Source organism: Crocuta crocuta, unplaced genomic scaffold (assembly GCF_008692635.1).
Source record: "Crocuta crocuta isolate KB4526 unplaced genomic scaffold, BGI_CrCroc_1.0 scaffold299, whole genome shotgun sequence".
NCBI classification, from domain to species: domain Eukaryota; kingdom Metazoa; phylum Chordata; class Mammalia; order Carnivora; family Hyaenidae; genus Crocuta; species Crocuta crocuta.
Window position 1 is genome coordinate 2,664,820 of NW_027532747.1, and position 18,657 is coordinate 2,683,476.

At 64.1% G+C, this 18,657-nt stretch overlaps 1 protein-coding gene across 4 annotated transcripts in view; it reads right to left on the reverse strand.

The window, feature by feature from the left end:
* Positions 1-18,657, reverse strand: part of EVL (Enah/Vasp-like) — a 103,788-nt gene that overhangs the window by 1,643 nt on the left and 83,488 nt on the right. For 3 of the 4 annotated variants that reach the window (XM_077780983.1, XM_077780981.1, XM_077780984.1), the window contains 10 exons: positions 18,237-18,300; positions 15,297-15,367; positions 13,657-13,886; positions 13,063-13,184; positions 10,110-10,170; positions 6,487-6,550; positions 4,935-5,001; positions 4,783-4,845; positions 1,682-1,748; positions 1,318-1,375 (listed from right to left, as the gene is read on the reverse strand). In XM_077780983.1, the coding sequence (XP_077637109.1) occupies positions 1,318-1,375; positions 1,682-1,748; positions 4,783-4,845; positions 4,935-5,001; positions 6,487-6,550; positions 10,110-10,170; positions 13,063-13,184; positions 13,657-13,886; positions 15,297-15,367; positions 18,237-18,300 (867 nt within the window). The remainder of the gene's footprint in view (positions 1-1,317; positions 1,376-1,681; positions 1,749-4,782; positions 4,846-4,934; positions 5,002-6,486; positions 6,551-10,109; positions 10,171-13,062; positions 13,185-13,656; positions 13,887-15,296; positions 15,368-18,236; positions 18,301-18,657) is intronic. The other variant, XM_077780982.1, reaches the window with a different exon arrangement.

The following is an 18,657-nucleotide window of genomic DNA, read 5'->3' on the forward strand; positions in this document are numbered from 1 at the left end:
AGGCTTCAGCCCTTTCCCTGGACAGACCCCACTGGGCCTGGAGCCGAAGGCCGGGCACTTACTAACAAGGGGATGCCCCTCAGAGCGCCCGCGCCTTCCCACGGCCCTGCGTGGGGGCCCGCCCACAAGGCAGCTCCCACCTGCGGCTGCACCGACAGCAGACGGGAGAGCGAGACCTGGAGATGTGGTTCCGTCCGCACCCCCTGCCTCCATCCCTGCCCGTCCCCCCTGCACAGGCTGGCTGTGCCCTCTGCTTCTGTCCCTGGGGCCAGCTGGCCGGCATCTCCTGGGCAGGGGACCCCCCCCCCTTTCCCCCGCAATAAAGCAGAGTTCACAGTTGGCCTGTGTCTCTCTGGCTCCGGGGAGGCCTTGCTCTTCACTCATTAACTCCTTATCTGCCCAGCCCAGGCCCGTGGGGGGGCTGGACAAACAAGAACCGAGTGTCCTCAGCTGTGCGAGGACAGGGTGCGGCCCGTCACGCAGCCGTGGGCAGGGGTCCAGGTGAGCGGGGGCTGCGGGCCTCCCCTCTGCCCGGCCGTCTGCCACCCGGCCCACCCCTTTGAGTGCACGGAGCCCTCTCTTGCCCAGCCACCCTGCGGGCGCAGGGGCCAGGCCGGCCTTGGGGAGGGCGTGGGGGGGGGGGCCCAGGCCGCACCTCACTGCTCTGTCCCCGGGCGAGCCAGCTCTGCCCAGACCTCTCCTGTTGCTCTGGCTCCAGGCCTGAGCCAGCTGTATCAAAGGCTCTGGCAGGAACCGGAAGGACGGACGTGACCCACTGTGGCGGGACCCTGCCCTCCGGAGCCACAGGCTCTTTGAGAAGGAGCCATGCGTCTGCTCCCCCAGCCCAGGGCCAAGCAAGCTGGGAACTGGGTCAGGCCCAGAGGTCGTTCCGGGGCTTCGTGGTCCCCATAACCTCCCGGGAAGGCAGCAGTGGCCTCCATAACCCGAGCCCGGTGACCAGAGGCGGCGGAATCGACAAAGGCAGTCCGAGTGCGCAGCGAGGGGCAGAGGGCTCGGGCCGCTGGGCGGTCTCGCTCCGGCACGCACCCTCCGCTCCCTCGCCGCTTCCACGCACTCGCACTCGCAGCTCACCCGAGGGGGGAGCGCGGGGAGCCGGCACGGAGGCGCGTGTCTCAGGCAGGTCACCTAACTCATCTGAGCCTCGGTTTGCTTGACCGGCGGGTGGGGGTCACGTGGGGGTCAGGAGGGGGGACGGGAGCGTCCGCGTGGAACCGCCAGGCCCAGGACGGCCTCCCCGCGGGGTCCCACCGCCCCTCCAGGCCCCTGGGGGACGGCCAGGGCGCAGCCTCCACTCACCATCGATGATCTCCTCCTTCACTTTGTGGAGCTCCCGCACCACCTCCTCGAGGATCTCCTGTTGGGGGGCAGAGCCTCTATGGGAAGGGCCCTCACCCGAGATCCCACAAGGCAAGGGTGGAGTGTGAATGGGGGATGGGACCCCCCCCCCCAGCCCTGCTGCAGAAAGCAGGGGCGGCCCCGGGGGCGCGGGGAGCCCCAGGGCGGGCTGGAGTGTCCCAAAGGGCAGAGGGATGCTTTCCTGATGAGCGTGGGCACCCCCACCCCCCCACTGCCGGCCACCCCCACGGGCCTGCCTACCACGTGCACCCAACGGGCCCCGCCTCCGCCTCCTTCCTGGCCTCTCAGGAAAGGACACACTCACCTGTTTCATCCGATCCAAATCTAAGGCATCCAGGGCCGCGTCGTTCACACCCCCCACCGGCTTCATCCTGCAGAGGGTGGCAGGGCGCGGTAAGGTGGGGAGCCTTGGGGCGCCCTCCAGCCGGGACCGTGGGGAGGAGGCAGGCTGGGCGTGCCAGGCCTCCAAGCTCAGCCGAGGCCCTCGCTTCTACCCCGGGCCACTCCGGAACTATGCTAAAAGGATTCTGACGGCCTGTGTCCACCTCAACAGGGTCGCACGGACACTGTGAGCGTATTTCCCAACCCGGGGGTCACTGGGGCCCAACGAAGGGGTTGTTTGCGGATTTGGGAGCTCGTCCACGCACGTGGCAACACGGCAGTTACAGATCACACACTCCCACCTCCGGAAAACCACACTGGCGAGCTACCCGGTGAGGGGTCTATGTTCGGGCTGAACTGCAGCTTGGGGCGGACTGGTAACAATGGCGTTAAATACACGCAGGGTCACAAAAACCACACGGGGACCACTCGTCCTACAGGCATCCACTTCCACGCAAACCCGTGTCTCAGGTGTTAATTAGCTTTTCCCCAGGAAATGTGTTTGCATGTGGTTTGGCTCCTTTGAGGCAAAGGTTTCAGTCTCACGGATCGAACTTCTCTGAAAAGCGGCTGAACCCAGGCTAGCTGCCCATGAACCGTCGCTGGGAAAACCTGGAGAAAATGCTCATCTGGCCCCTCGGCATTTTAGAGCGGGGCAGTGGTGAGGCAGTGCGCTTTCTGGATCCCACTTGTCTCCCGCGGGGAGAAGAGCGGCAGGAGCCCGTGGGTCCAGGGAAGTGGGGAGTCTCGAGCCCGGCAGACACACATCGACCTGGCAGCGGTCAGCTCCAGGGAGAGCGGGGGCAGGAAGCACGCGGCAGCCACTGTGGAAAACCGTGGAGGCCCCTCAAAATCTGAAAGCAGAGCCACTCTGGGGTGTGTAGCTGCAGGGCAGGACTTGGCTGTCCCGAAGACAGGCCCCCAGGGTCACGGCCGCGTTACTGACGGTAGGTGCGACATGGGGACAGCCCAAGGGTCTGCTGACAGACGGATGGGTGAAGATGTGTCCACACGTGGCGGAACACTACCAGCCACAGAGAAGGGGGTCTGCTCTGTGTGACAACAGGGGTGACGGGAGGGCACGGCGCCGAGTGACATCAGGCAGAGAAAGACGGACGCTGTGTGATCTCGCTGACGCGCAAGCACGGACAGAGTCGGTGGCTGCCTGGGGGCCGGGGGCGGGGGAGGGAGGTCAGAGGGCACACCCTCCGGCCGCAGAGGGTCCAGGGCTGTGCCATCCGCTTCAGAGCAGCTAAGACGGACCCTGTCGGGGTGAGCACCGCACGATAGACGCACAGACCTCAATCACCACGGTGCACACCTCAGACTTCTATAGCGTTAGGTGCCGACTGTACCCCAACAAAGCAGGGAAAGCAAACCACTAAATAAATGTTTAGTGGCCCAGGGCCCAATCCTGGATTAAAAAGAGAAAAAAAGCAAAGGAAGAGAAGGTGCTCCCGGTCCCTCCTGGCTGAACTCGAGATCAAGGCCAGGGGTCGCTCTGAGGGAGGCTGAGGGGGTTTGGGTCCCAACAGGGGAAGAGGCGTAGCGTTCCTCCCGGGGCTCACGTGTCTGTTCTAGCAGCAATTTTCCGGGTCCCCGAGGCAACCCGCCTCGGGCCCCACAGTCCCCCTGAGAGGGAGCGCTCCCCACGCCCTTGTCAGAGCCGTCAGTGAAGCCAGGGTACGGACTGGTGTTGGAGGTGCAGAGCCCATTCCCGGTGGGGACGCCCTTGACAGCGTCCTTGCCCGGGGAGGGGCCTGGGGCTGCCCTGGCGGCCCAGCCTCCCCCCACTCCGGTCCCTGTCCCTTCATAGCGGGAGCGAAGGCGCTGGTCCCTCATGGCGTTCGGCATTGAGAGCTCCAGGACGGGGGTCCCGTACACAGAGTGACACCCAGACTTCCAGCCACGTGACCCCTCCTGGCCCCTCTATGCGCACCGCCCTCAGCCCTCCCCACCTCAGGCCACCTGCTAGCCACGCTGGCCAGCTCTGTCCTTTGGATTTGCCAGGTTGGCCACGGGGCCTCGGCACTCACCGTTCCTCCTGCTGGGAAGGCTGTCCCCACGCTCTTTGCAGGGCAGGCTCCTCATCCGGGTCAAGTCCAATGCCACCTCTGAGGGGCCTGCCCCCGCCCACACGCTATGGCACCTCCATCCCCACTGTCTTCTGCAGAGCCCACAGCTGCCCCATGTGGGCTCCCTGCAGGCAGAGACCTGCGGGCCCGGCTGCCCACCTGGCTGACGATGAGAGGCGTTCCTGATCGCTGGCACCTGCCCCACCATGCCCGCCAGAGCCGGGCCAGAGCTCCTCGGACAGCCCTGTCTGCTCTGCACCATCAGGCTCTAATGCCACCTGTTCTGCGCTAAGAGCAGGGCCCCTTCAGTTTGTCACGGGCCACGGGGACCTTTCTTAATACGAGTCCCAGAGACCTGCAAATTCAGGCCATGTGGCTGTTGGCCTCTGACTTTCGGGGACACCTCAGTTTCGAATATTCCATCCATTACCACACCAGCTTTGGGTCTGGGAAACAGCGAGCGCTTCTCTGCGGGAAAACTGTGGGCAGAGGAAGGAGGGAGAGGAGGCAGGTGCCGCGGGTCCCGGGATCAGTCGAGCTGCGGGATGCGGCCACGGCTAAGCGAGCACGTCCTGTGTCCAGCTGCCGTCTGCTCAGCTGTCACAGTACACAGGCCCCAACAGACCTCTTTACAGGTGCGGGAGGAATGGAGGCCTGGAGAGGCCACCTGGCTGGCCCAAAGTCACAGTTGGTGAGCTCAGAGGTGGGGTTCAAGGTCAGCCCCATGTTACTGCCCTCCTGGGGGCCCCATCCCTTGCTCTGTGAGGGGACAGCAAGAGGCAGGTCTGCACAGCTCCTGAAGGCCCTCCGGCCCTGCCTTCCCCGGGTCTGAGGAACAGGCCACCCTTTCCCGGAGCAAACTGTTAGGTGACAGGACACGGGGGGAGTATGGGAGTGTTAGTCACGGGCAGCAGACAGTGGAGGCCGTGGGGACGGGGTTGTTCAGTACCTAGAGTGAGGCTGCGCCTGAAGGGGGCTCTTAGCTTCGGGGCTCTTTGCCACAGACGGGGTTCTACGGCACGGAATGAAACACACGTGAATTGCCCGTCGCCCGCCTCGGCCCCACCGGACTCGCCGCGCGGCCTCCCCAGGGCAGCTCACCTGGACAGTAACGAGGACACGGGTTTCTCCACCGAGTTGCTCCGCTCCCAGGGCTTCCGGCCAGCCTCTGTCGATTCAGACAGTACACGGAGAGCCTCAGCGCTGGGAGGACGCTCGGGGGCACCTCCCCCCTGCCCGACGTGGAGGGTGCAGAGCTGCCCCGTCAGGGAGGTCTGCTTCCGGCACGTTCCCAGGCTCCCTTCGGCCCAGGCGGCCCTTGCGGGGTTGTGGATGGCACTGCGGTCACCCAGCACTGCCCCCTCAGGACGCAGTTCCTACGCCCTGGCCCTGGCTGGCCCTGACTGGTGGCCTGGCTCTGAGTCCTCTCCCATGGCTAGGTCTCTTCTGGGAGGGGGGCTTCTTAACCATGACCCCTACGGTAGAGCCGTGGCTCTGGCAAAGGGCCGAGTGGAGCAGAGGAAGCCCTCGGCCTCGATGCCGTCAGGGCAGCCCAGGGACTGCTCGTCTCCCCCCGTCTGCAGCTGGTCCCTTCCCGCTCTGGCCCTGAACGCTGTTTTCTCCTTCCATTTTCTTGTTTAAATGGTGGTAAATCCATACTTCGTTTTAACTCAAGATTGCTTGGACTGAACTGAGCTCCCTGACTTGGTAGGATGAGCAGAGGGAGAAGAAAAGTCCCCAGGGGTGGCAGGGAGGTCACCTGAGGGGGTCTCCCCAAACCCTTGCTTTGGGGCTCATGCGGGGCCTGCAGGCCCAAGAGCTGGGGCCACATCCAGACTCCAGGTGTGTGGCCCGGACAAGCTGGAAAACACATAACCATTGCCTAGGCTGTGTGGTGTTCACGTAGTCATTCACCAAACTCCACTGTGGCACCTTCTCAGAAGGGGAGGTCACAGTGTGCAGGGTCACAGGGAGGCAGCCTGGCCCGCAGAGCAGCTGGACGGGAGGCGGGGGCAGTTGGCCAGAGCCTCCCTCTGCTGGGGCGTGGGGCCTGTCTCCTCTCTGCCACCAAGAGCACCGGCTTGGAGCAGATGCTGAACAAAGGTTTGCTGAGTGACCAACCAGCACCTCCTTCCCACTCTTCAGCCTCACGGCATTCTGAAGTGACCCAACCCCTGCACCCCGGATCCCACGGGGCTTCTGGGCAGGGTCTGGGGCTGTTTTTTTCCCCCAACCCATTACTGGAGGACTCAGGAGCACCACCGTGAGGGAGCCTCAGGGTGATTACCGTTTCATCTACCATGATGGGCACTTTGTGGGGAGACAGAGGTGTGACAGGCACGCATTCCTCTCCAGAGCTCTGGCCCAAGGCCGGGCACGAGAGCCCCAGCTCCCCCCGCCCCATGTGGGAAATGAGAGGACCGGATGTGGGGGGGTTATGATGCCCTCAGGGTCAGCACAGGCGCCGCCGCAGCACCTGCCCCGTTCCTCCCGGAGGCTCAGGCCTTCCAGAAGATCTCGGGGAGACACTGCCAGTGCCACCTCATCGGCCTCACCGCTCCTCTGTGGAGGAGGCGGTTGGGTTGAGTCACTTCCCGGAGGAGCCCCCTCCTGCTCTAAGGCCTCTGGTGCGGGGCGGGACGGGGTCCCCTACCTGAGGAGTTAGGTGGCTGGCTGGCTGCTCGGGTCCCCGGAGACGGAGAGGTGCTCGGCTCCTCCTGAAACAGAAAAGAGAAGCTGTGCCCTCAGAGCGCCAGTCGGGCAAGGGCAGGACGCCTCCCCCCATTTTCTAAGGAGCCCGCGTTACTTTTGTAATTGGCAGAGCAGCCAATATCCTCGTTAGCAAGTGAAAGCCCCTGACCCTGGTGGGGAGGTGGTCCAGGCCACCTGGACAGTCAGGGGACAGTCGGGGGAGGAGAAGGCCGCATGGAGACACAGGCTCCTGCGGAGCGGGGCAGGCTTTCCCTGCGGTCCGCAAGAGCCCTTCCCGTCACCCAGCCCACCGCTGTGGCCTGAGGCCCGGGGAGCTTCTGCCCTGTTGTCCGTGGGCAGCCTTGGGCGGCCCTGGTGAGGGGCGGTAGCCAGGCAGGACCACAGAAGGGCCTCCCTCGCCGGGCCCGGCTCACCGCTCCACTGGCCGGGGGTGGGACCAGGTGACAGGTGGCCCCATGGGCTGTGCAGGTGGGCTGCTGCAGGGCGGGGGCTGGGAGAAGACATCCAGTCAGTCCTGAGGGTCAGGTTCCCCCCGCCCCCCGCACTGCCTTCGTCCCAGACACCTGGAGGCGAGACCCCCGTCACTTCTCTTTTACCAAGAGGGGAGGACGTGGTAAGAATCCCTTCTCTCTATCCAACCAGCCCACAAGTTCATGCATGTTGCTGCCAAAGTGGGGCTAGAGCCGGGCTCTGTCCTCCGTGCCCCTCTGCGCCAGCACCCACCTGCTGGGGCAGGCAGGAGCCCGAGCCCGGCCGCCTCCCAGCGGGTGTGCTCACCTCCCCGTGCCTCTGCCTACGTCTCTAGGACGCACTGACTGCTGGGCCTCTGCCCTGCAAACCCCGGCTCGGCCTTTAGAGCTCAGGGCAGACACCACTCCTCCCGGGGCTCTGGGCACGGCTTCAGGACCCCTCTCTCCTTGCCCTGCACTCCCCGGGCCCCGCTGCCCCTTCTCTCTCTGCTCTTAGCACTCTGTCTGCCTGCTGTGCCCTCTCCCTCCAGGACAGCCCCCAGCTCTGGGCCCTGGCACGCCTGGCCCACGGCGGGGCTCCATGGAGCCCGGCAAATGCGTGTCTGCTCTGCCTGGGGAGCGTGTGGGGTGAAACGCAAATAAAGGAGGTGAATAACTCAACAATAAAAAAGCTGATGTTTGCGGGGCCCTGGGTGGCTCAGTCGGTTGAGTGCCTGACTTCGGCTCAGGTCATGATCTCGCGGTTCGTGAGTTCGAGCCTTGCATCAGGCTCACTGCTCTCAGCCTGTCGACCCACAGCCTGCTTCAGATCCTCTGTCCCCCTCTCTCTGCCCCTCCCCATTCCCAATAAATAAGTAAACATTTTTTAAAAAGTGCTGATGCTCGTTACACGTGCGCACATGCACGTTTTGGAAAGATTTTATACTATTAAGAAAGTGGCATTTATTAGGTACTAATAGTTGCTCCATTTTTATGAAGAAACACACACACACGATTGCTATGTGGAGCTTTAGACCAGGCAGAGCCAAAGAGCCTGATGAGACTGAACTAGTATGATTCTGATCTGAAGCCAAGAACTGCCTTGTGGGATCGCCTGTGCCTCATTCTCTGTCAGCTCTCTGCTTCCCTCCCCTCTGGTCCGTCTGAGGTGTGGGCCCCTCAGCTACCTCCGGGGACCAGGACGCTGGGCTCAGTGCTCCAAGCGGGAGGCCCCCCTGCACCCCGCGCCCGGGCAACGTGAACCTGTAAGAGCCACTTGTCCCCAGACTGGGAACAGACCCGGCAGCCATCAGGAGGCCCCCAGGTACCTGTGGGATGAATGAATGAACTCCCAGAGCCTCTGCTCCAGAGACGGAATGATGTGCGGGGCTCCGGGTCTCGGCAAGAGTCTCCTCGGGCCTCTCATTTAAGGGAGGGCTGAGCACCTGAAACTGTGGGCACCCACACGCATGCATGGGGACCAGGACGCGAAGGAGATGGGCAAGAATGGAGGCCGCGGGGGTTAAACCAGGATAACTGAGACCCTAGGAGTTTTCCTTCAATCCCATCCTGTTACTCTTTCAAAGTAATTCAAACAAATGCTCCCTCCACAAAGAAGATACCCCTTCTGCCCAAGCTTGGAAGGAGAGCATGATGTCCTGCTGTGGCCGGGGCTCACACCCTCCTGCCCTGGACCCTGGCCTGTCCTCAGCGCCAGTGGGTGGCAGAGTCCCCTCCCTACCTCCTCCCCCCGCCTCCGAATTCGGGGCTATTTCCTTCTTTTAAACAATGCTTGCTTGTGTTCTGTTCATTAGGGAACCTAGTCTGTGCTCAGTGAGGAGCAGTGAAGAGACTCTGGAAAATACTGAAAAGCATGAAAAAGGAGAGCCAGCGCCCATGTGCATCTGCTCGGCGTGTGGGGAGGGGCCTCCTGACCGCGTGTGGGACCCCAGCAAGTGGACCCAGCAGTAACCCGAGGCTTATCACAAATGGAAAGAAAGTGGGGGGTCAGGGGATGAGGACCCCCCCACTGGGGATGGAAGGTTTCTCCCAGAAGTCCCTGGGATTTGAACCCACTCTTCTGGGAGCCAGGGACTGGGGGAGGCTGGGAGGCACGACCAACTCTGGGCTCTCCCGCCCAAGCAAGGCCACCCAGGCTTGTGGCACCGGTGACTGCCCTGTGGCTCCCGGCCCGACAGGCCTCTGCAGTTGCAGAAATTCCCGGGGAGTTACCGGAGCTGACTCCGGACACCGTGTGAGGCAGGGTGGGACACAGGGTAAGAGTGAGTCTGAACAAGCAAAAGTGTGTGTGCTAAGGATCGAGCAGTGGGGAGCCTTACTCAGCCTGGGGGCCGAGAGGCTATCTTTTGGGGATCAGCGTTCACGCAGAGAAGTGTGGGCGAGAAGGAGCCAGCTGGAGGGGCTGACGGACTGTGTGTCCTCTGGCACGGGGGTCAGAGGAGAAAGCTGGCTGGTGGGGCTGGAGCCCAGGGCTGTCCTGGGTTCACCTCAGCTGATGGGGTGGGGGTGGGGGTGGTTAGCCACCTCTAGGGGCAGCAGGTGCCTGGGCCCGTGTGGCCAGACAGGGTTCCGGGAGGCCTGAGGGCAACAGCTGGAGCCCCGCAGCCTCTGCTCTGCTCACCCCTGCGGCTCCTGCTGGAATCGATGGGCTCGAGTGGGGTCTTTAACAGCCACTTGGGAAGTGACTTGAGAATGAAACCTGCCCTGGACCCCCGGCGCACGCTGCCTACCGCGAGCGCACTCTCTGACCCTCGAGTCCCTGAGCCCACGTGCCCGGGAGACGCTAGCCCGTCTGCACGAGGGGCCCCTCTGCGCTCCCAGGCTCCGGGCTCTCCCCTCGTGGCTCCGGCTCGATCCCGCCTCTCTGCTTCTGCAAGGGCCTGCCACCCGGAGGAGGGGGAGGGGCAGACGTGAATGCTCCACGGGCATTTCTGGCCCCCTTAACCCCCCAAACTCCCCCGTCCCTCCTACAAATCACCTGGTAAAGTTTCTACCACAGGTACGTCCACACCAGCCGCGCTTTAGTGCCCTGGAGGCCTGGTCTCCTCACCCTGGTGGGGAAGCCCAGGGTGGGCGAGGGCTGGGGTCTGCTTACCGTTTGGCTTTCATCTTCCTTTTTATCAGCCGGCTTGTCTGTCTGGGAGGCTGCTTTTCTCCTAGCGCGAGGGGAAGAAGGTACACGTGAGTTCCTGAAGGTTCTCACGCTGACCTAGATGCCTCTGCTGGACCCTGCCTGGCCCTCAGAGGAACCTGGGGGGAGGGGTCTGACCCATTTTATGTGAAGGAGGCAATTGTTTGAGCAGCCACGGCAATGCCTAGGTGAGCGTCCAGGCTTTCTGTCCATGACCCTGGACACAAAACCAGTCTGGGCAGGCAGAACAGGGTCTGGGGGACATTCCAATCTCTGTTTATGGCACCCGAGGAGTGGAAGAAGCCCGTCTGTATCCCGTCTGGGTTCCCCAGGGGACTGGGCTCCACTGGGGTGGTGGCCATTCTCCTGGGACACTCAAGGTCGGGTCCCGTGGGATGGGAAGAGGTACCCCTGGGTCACAGGCTGGGGCTGTGGGGGCGTTCTGTCTTCAGGCGGACTGGCTTAGGTAAGCGGACCCCGCTACCGGTGGGAAACCTGTTTCCGTGACCTCTTCCCATCTCGGACCTCAGTCCTGCAGCCACGGTCCCCTGGCCNCTGCCCCTGCCCCTGCTCAGAGAGGGTAGGACCCTGAATAGCTCCAGCTGATGCCCTCGGGTCACTCTGCACACTCCCCACCTGCATGGACCCCCCAACCCCCTGTTTTGGCCTCAGGGGTCACCTGTACCTGGCTAACTCCCAAATGTGTAATCGCAGGCCCTTAATATGCCCCAGAGAAGTGCCGTTGGGGATGTTCCGCTCTGGGAAGCTGCCCCAGCACTCAACTCTCGGAGATCAGGAGGTGAGGCTGTCACGGCCGAGACATGGCCCCACTGGGAGCCGCTCCTCCCAGAGCGACTGAGGGATCCTCCCCACCAACCTCTTCCTCACAAGAGTGGAGCCAATTCTGCCTGTGCCTCCTAGTTCCTAGTTCAAGTCTGTACTCCTGTCTTCACTTCCGACACCTGGTGTCCCTTCCTGGATGGCAGCTGTCCCTTCGCTGGGCCACCCACGGCCGCTCTGCTCGACGACACTCTGTCCTCGCCCAGAGCCAGCATTTAATTTTCTAAAGCTATGGAGCAGGCAGGCCTGCAGTCCCAGGAGGGCCCAGCACACAGCTCTCGTCCACGCTGAGTTTCCCATCTGAGCCCGGCCGCTGGGGGGGAGAGCCCACCGCTGGGACCCCGCTGTGGGAAGGAGACCCCGCCCCTGGGAGGGAGACACCGCTGTGGGGAGGGAGAGACAGGCCCTGGGAGAGGCAGAAAGTCCCTTCGAACCTTCCTCAAAAGAAGAGCCTGCTCGGTCACTACGGGGTCCAAGTAGCCCCTGCCACGGGCCGGGCTTCAAAGAGTGGCTCCGCGAACGCTGTGGGCGCGGTGCACACAAGCTGGTTCTTGGCAGGGCCCCGACTGTCACGCCAGCATCTGGGCGTCTCACCGGCTCCTGGTGACATGGGTCTTTTCCTGTCCTCGGGAACTTCCTCTGTGTTAGGTCTGAACCACCTAGGCCTCTTATTGTTAACGCGCTGGGTTTGGACCTGAGAGAAGTGTGACTGTTTTCTTTTTGAACAACATCTATTTTTACAGAAGGCCCGTCCACCTCTCAGGGAAGGAGCCCCGCGCTTGCAGACAAGGTTAGTTCTCGCAGGCTTACCTTCCGTCACCTGCCTCTGTGCCCCGGGCTCTTGGCCCAGTGGGTCCCTGGGCCCCCCCAGTGTGGGAGCACTGCCCACTCGAGCTCTCCCTCCACAGTGCTCACGGTGAGCCTCCTCTGTGTGGCCCTCCCGGCTAGCCCCAGGGAGCGGGCGGAACTGGCCTGCTGTGGGACTACTGCTCGCAGGCTGTCCCTGCCCTTGGTGACCTGTGTGATTGTGGATCAACCTCCCGGCTCCCTCCACCGCCCCTGGACAGCGCTGCCCCTGCCACAAAGCGCCAGACTGACCACCTGGGCTCTGGGGGCCTGTCTCCCCCACGCCCTCACCGAGCTGGGACCAGGACGACATAGGGAAGCTCCCACCCTGGGGCAGCCCGCTTGGAGGGCAGTGGGGGTGCCCTGACAGTGAGAGAAGCTGGGGGCGGGGTCCCTGTGGTAGCGAGGCCCCAAGGCCGCTCACGGGACACGAAGGGGCCTTCCGGCAGGGGCGGTCTGCTCCTGAGCCCTCCGGTGCCTGGGGGAGCCGCGGCATTGGCAGCCTCCGTCAGCACATTCCTGCCGCCACCCCACACGTGCAGGTAAAATCCAGGCTCCGCAATCCTCTGCGAAGGAGCCATGTGGCCTCTCTGCACGCTGTGGTCTCAGCTGGGGACACCCAGCAGCACAGGGACAGGCTGACAGCCTTGGGCAAGCTGCAGCCACGGAACTGGTGTGGATGGAGAAGGGGATGGCCAGGCCCCAGGCCCAGAGCTGCGACACGGGTGCCACTCTCATTCCATCCCCCAGGGAGGTGTCCTTGGGGCTCCCGCCACTTCCGAAGGCTGTCCCGCGCCCTCCAGAATGGCCCCACAGGCCCCGCCCCCCACGTGCGTTCACCGCTGTGGACTGAGTGGTTCCAGCGGCAAGACTATGTGTCATTTATGTCGGGATCTCAAGCATGGGGCACGCGCCGCTCTTCCCTGAGCTGGTCTCTGAAATTATCTCCAAATCTCTGTCCACCGTGGACAAGGCTGGCACGCAGAGGGCGCCGTCAGTAAGTGCTGTCACACCGACCCGAGGAAGGACTGGGACTGAGACGGGAGGGGACTCCTCCGGGCTTGATGCCGCAGGCTGACCCCCTGAGGAGGGGAGCTCGATTAACATCCCGGGCTTGGCTGAGCCCAGGTGGCAGCGGGCCCTGAGGCCGGGCCAGCACGGCGCTTTGAGGCCAAGGAGCAGGGGATCCCTGACAAGTGGCTGAGTCGGGGCTGGGGGACGGGACACCCACCTCTTGGCCAGCAGCTTGTTCATTTCTTCCATGAGGCCTCCTCCTCCACCCCCACTGCTCGCCCGGTTGGCGTCAGACTTGGAGGCCCCGCTGGGGCTGGAGCCTCCAGATGCATCTTCTGGCTAAAGGGCAAGGATGCAACGTTTTGGTCCGGCGTCTGCGGCAGGACATCACTGGAGGGTGAGGGGTGCACCCAAGCGTGGATGGGACTCCTACGAGGGAGGCGCTGGAAGAGGCCCTCGGGGCCCATTCCCCCAGCCCCACAGGCGACTCAACCCCGGAGTTCAGCGGGGCACCGGCACCAGCCGGCCACGGCGGGCAGACACGCCCCAGGTCTGTGGCCCCTCAGCACCCTTGCCGAGGCGGGTGTGACATGACCAGGAGGAGAGGCAGCTCTGGGGAAGGAAGCTAAATTCTGTCTGGGAGGTGCTCTCAGAATCACAGCCACCCTCAGCTGCCCTGAGGCCACCCCCGCCCGCCCCGGGCCACCGCAGATGTGCTGGGACAGGGATGTGCTGGGACAGGGAGCCGCGTGGGGGGAGCACGGTGGATGCAGACCCAGGGGCCTGACAGCCCACGCCCAGGGACGCTTACCCTCTGGACCCTCCTCAGCTTGGCCCCGGCCAAGGCGGCGGCCAGTCCTGACACGGAGCCCTCGTCGTGGCTGGAGCCCTGCGCGCCTCCGGCTGGCAGTGGGGGTGGGGGAGGCGGAGTGGCCCCTGTGGGTGGAGGTGGGACGGGGGGCGGAGGCGGCGGTGGGGGCCCACTACAGGAGAGGGGGGCGCTGGCTGCAGACGAGGGGTGCCCCGGTGGGAGGGTAGGTCCTGAAATACAAGAGTGGGGCTCAGTCAGTTGCCAGTCCCCAGCTGGTGCTCCCCTGGGAGGAGGGACACAGGGCAGCCTGCTCCCCGGGTTGCCTCTTCCAGGAAGCCCCTGCGGGACACGCCTAGCCCTGGTTCAGTTAGTCCCTATGCTGGTCTTCCCAGCATTCTGGGGGTTGGCTGGACCCACAGTGTCACACATTCACCATCCCTTGAGCGCAGCTAACTTGTTCCTGTCGTGGCCTTTCCGTGAGAGAGAAAGCGCTCTGATGCCCCAACCGTGTCTCAATCTCCTTCTCTGCACCTAGCATCATCCTGGGCACTGGCTGCTGCAGGGCCCTGAGGGACCGCTGGGACTGACCGTGGCCTTGGGGGACTGTGGCAGGTGCCCGTGGCCACAGGGCTGACCAAGGCATGCGCTAGGGAGCAATGCTGAGTGCCGGGCGCCGGGGGAAGAGGCCCCGGGCTCCCTGCTCACGGCCTCGCGGACGCGCAGACGCAGCTGCGGCAGGAAGGCCAGTGCTACTGGGAGAAGGCAGGTGGTGCCGCCTGGGCTCAACTTCAGAGCCAGTTCAGAGAGGACTTCCTCAGGGAGGGGACCACCCTGCTGGGTCGGTGACAGCAAGCAGGAGGGAAAAGAGGGCGGGGAGTGCTGGGGAGGCCCCGGAGAGGTGGGGGAGCCGCCAGGTCTGCCGGGACCAGGCCCGTGCTTGGGAGCATGGGGAAGGGGGCGCACAGGACAGCGTCGGCTGCCCGTTAGCGTGGAGGGCGGACCAGAGCGGGGTGGGGGGCCCGAGGTGACAGGGGGTGCTAGAAGCCAGCATTGGCACATGTGGGGGCTCCTGGGCCAGTGCCTGGTTTCCTCATCAGTAGGCCCGGGGGACTCTGCGAGCTGTGAAGTCCTGGGCTTACTAATCAACACTGTCACTCTCCAGGGAACCTCGTTCCGCGTCCTGTGCCGCTGGGGTAACCCTGCGTCTCTGGAGGGCTTCTGACTCCCGGAGTGGCCGGGGCCCTCCTCTGTGTGTCTGCGCCCCGCATGCCAACTTGGTGGCCACGGTGGCACTGGGATGATCCGGGGCCCTTGGCTGGACCCTGGGCGCCCTGGGGCAGGGGTGGCGTCTGCCTTGTCTGTCCCTGCGTGTCCCTAGCCCCCAGCACAGTGCCAGAGACAAGGCCCGTGCCCGCTCAGTGTCTGCTCAGCCAGCGAGGGGCGGGGGGCCCGAGGCTGGCAGGCGAGGGCCGGGCCTGGCTGAGCGGAGCCCCTTCCCCCAGCCCTGTCGTCTGGTTTCACCGGACGTGACCGTGACACATGGAGCTCTGGGCAAACAGCCGCTCTTGCCAGAGCCCCAAGGCGCCCCAGTGAGGGCTGGGGGCAGGGGGAGAAGTGGACCCTGGGGGGGGTGCCCTCACCTGGGGCTGAGGTTCTTCTCTCTAGAGACTCCTGACGCTGGTGCTGGTGCTGGTGCTGCTCCATCACTTGTCTGCAAGACAATGGCAGAGAGCATCTGACCTCACGGTGCCCAGAACAGCGCAGCTCCGTGTTGTTCTGGGCACCATGAACGGCAGGCTGCAGAGTCAGGTTCCGCTGGCACGCCCCAAGGGCCCCGGGCTGGGGGCCTGGGCAGTGAGCTCACCTCGCCCGCCCTGGCCCTGACGGCTGGGCTGTCTGCCCGCACTTCAGGGAGGTGGGACTCGTGACTGGTTCTAGGTCCCCAGATGGGTGAGTGCTGGCAGGTCCCCTTGGATGGTCCCAGGCACACCTGGACGGGGAGAGCCCCTCAGGAAGGCTCAGGAGACCGTCCGGCTGAGTGCCCCAGCTTTGCCCAGGCTGGACGTGCCCATGTGGCTTTGGGGGGCCCTGTGGCCTCAGCAGCCCTGACCTCTGGGTCGCTCATGCTTAGGACACCTGACTACATTCCCTGGGAGAATTGTTAGGCCTTGCCGGTTGGCAGGTGAAGTGCTCAGGCTGCCCATCCTCACTCCTTCGAACAGAACCAGCCCCAGGCCAGCCTCCTGTCAGGGCCGTCTGGTGCGCCAGTGCTGTGTGTGCCGCGGTGGGAACTGACCTCCTAGCTCCTCCAGGCAGAGTGACCTTGGGCGCTCTTAAAGGCAGGTCGAGAGAGGACACTGGCCCACAGATCTGTCCCTAAAATCTGGGACTGAGGTGCTGGAGCTGACCGAGGACGGCAGTGAGGCTTTAGCGGCTGTGACCCAAGTGCCATTAGCTCTGAGGCAAAGCATGGGGTGGGCAGTGATCTCACGCCTCCCCCAGGCTCCTCGGGAGAACACACCACAGGTGCGTGGGGGCCCGGGCGTGGGCAGGGGAGGCGGGAGGGGTTCCTGTGGGCGGGCGGCTGGTGGCCATGGGTCTGTACCGCACCCTCGGTCTACGGCGAGCTGGTGCCGCGTCTGGCCTGTAGCAGCTGCTCAGTCAGCGCTTTGTGAAGGAACGAGTACCTTGTCCAGCAGCCCTCACACGGCACCTCCTCCGGCGGGCCTCACACGGCACCCTGTCCGGCAGCCCTCATGGCACCCTGTCCAGCGGCCCTCAACCAGCACCCTGTCCGGCGGCCCTTACACCGCACCTCCTCCAGTGGGACCTGTTCAGGGGTACAGGGCCTCTGGCTCCCACTCTGGGAGCATGGTTCCCAGACTACATGTGAGCCCGATGAAATAACGGGAGGGGCCCTACTGGTGGGAGAGGTATCTGGCATCCCTGTCCGCACTGCCGCAGCATCACCCGAAGCCCCAGCCCACCAGGCAGGATCCATGTGCTCAGAAGCCCTTGGCAAAGTGGAGGCTTCTGGAAATACTTAAAAACCAGGTGTGGACTTAAGACCCTGTTTGGGAGCGAACAGAAGGTTCCTGTACTTGGAATCCCCACCTCGTGTCTGGCCCCACGTGAGTCCTGCCTCCCTGGCCTCCCTCCATGTGAGGTGACCAGTAGGGACGTGGAGGAGCAGGGTCCCCTGCCCTGAGGCTTGTGCTGAGTCCCGCAGTTCACAGACAGGCCCATGGACTGCGGACTGGAGGTGGCCTCACGAAGGAACGCTGGGCTTGGGTGGTGGGTCAGGGACACACGCAGTGTGGCTTTAACCAGTCCTGAGAGATCTGTTTGGACTCACCACGCCCCCCTCGGGGTGGAGGCAGCCCCGGCTCCCTGCAGAGGGCTGAGCTGGGGCCACACGAACTGTCAGTCCTGGTTACTTTGGGCAAGTCCCTTCCACTCTCTGAGCTTCAGCGGGCTGGTGTGAGAACCGTACCAGCAACAGGAAGCCCGGAGGGTTAGCGTGGGGGGCACACGAGGCAAAGCCTGGAAAAGCCCTTCATGAACTGCAACAGGCCCGATCCTGAGAGCCTGGGAGATAGGCCCAGGGGATCCAGAGATGATCGGGAACTGATAAAAGTCTAGCCTGCAGGCAGACCAGAAGAGCATTGCGATCCTCGCCACATTTCTTGGAGGTGAGCAGAGCAAGGATTGCCGCTGTTCTCACCCAGTGGGAAACTGAGGCAGAAAGCAGGAACTTGCCCTGGGTTACAAAGTACACTGTCGGGGCCAGAAGGCGCCCAGAGGTGACAGAGCTGCGGCTTTCGCTCCCCAGAGTGGGCAAGAGGCTAGAGGAAGACCCTCGAAGCCAGCTGAGGGGTGGGGACATAGCCTCCCTGACCCCCAGCCCAGGCCCTGGTGCAGCCCCTCTGCTGAGACCCTCACAGCCTGGCTGCGAGCCTATCAGAGAGGCAGAACCCCTGGCGACGTACGCTGAGAGGTTGCTCCTTGGCCACCACTGCCTCTCTGTAACCTCAGGACAACGGCACTGGCCCTTCCTCCCAGCCTGAGCACTTGGGAGTCTCCTTGGAGGCAGTGGTGTCATCTTATGGCCCATATTCTAGGAGCTGCCTCCTCCACGGGCTGGCAAACGACAACAACAGTGCAGCCCTGGCCATGCTGTCGAAGAGCCACTGCGATCCCCGAAGGGCGCCCACGGTCTCTATCCACCCCCACCTCAGCTGGGAGGGGAGTACGCAGGGGCTCAGGGTCCTCCCAAGGGGCTGCGGCACCTGCCCCAGGCCCCAGGCTGACAGCCTGAGGGGGTGGTCTTGGCGATGTTACCGCGGCCCCCATGTGGTGACAGCTGCCGCCCCTGCCACACGCGGGCGGGCTGAGTTAACTCAGAGTGACCCACACCCGGAAGGCCGTAGACCTCCACAAGACCACACGATCCCTCTGTCACTCTGGCCAAGAGCCACACACGTGCTCCCTCTTCCTTCCGGTCAGGCCTATCCAGCTCCCCCCACCCCCACGCCCCCATGTGTGTCTCTGGGGGCCCTGCTGGGCGGGGTGGGGGTTACCTTCTCTGGATGTCCATCTCGTCAGGGGAGGGGCCATTCTGCACCTGGCGCTGGGTGGAGGGGCCTGTGGGCAGAGAAGCACAGGGGTTAGTGGGGAAGAAAGGCCCCGGCAGAACAACCTGGAACTCTCCCCGTCTCTGCTCCCTGGCCCACAGGCAACCCCCTGGCCTCTCAACAGGCACCCCACCGTCCCCCTCCTGCCCCCTCGGCCGCCTCTCTCCCCGTCTCAGTGCTCTTCTCTCAGAGCCAACGAACGGGACCGCATGGCTCACACGGCTGAGATGCCTCCTTCCTCTCAAGGTGCACCAGCCGCATCCTCGCACCCTCGGCGGCTTGGCCTCTGCGCATCCTACAGAGCTGTTCCAACCGGAACCGCCAGTGTGCTCGGCATCGCCAAGCCCAGTGGATCCAGTCCCACCCC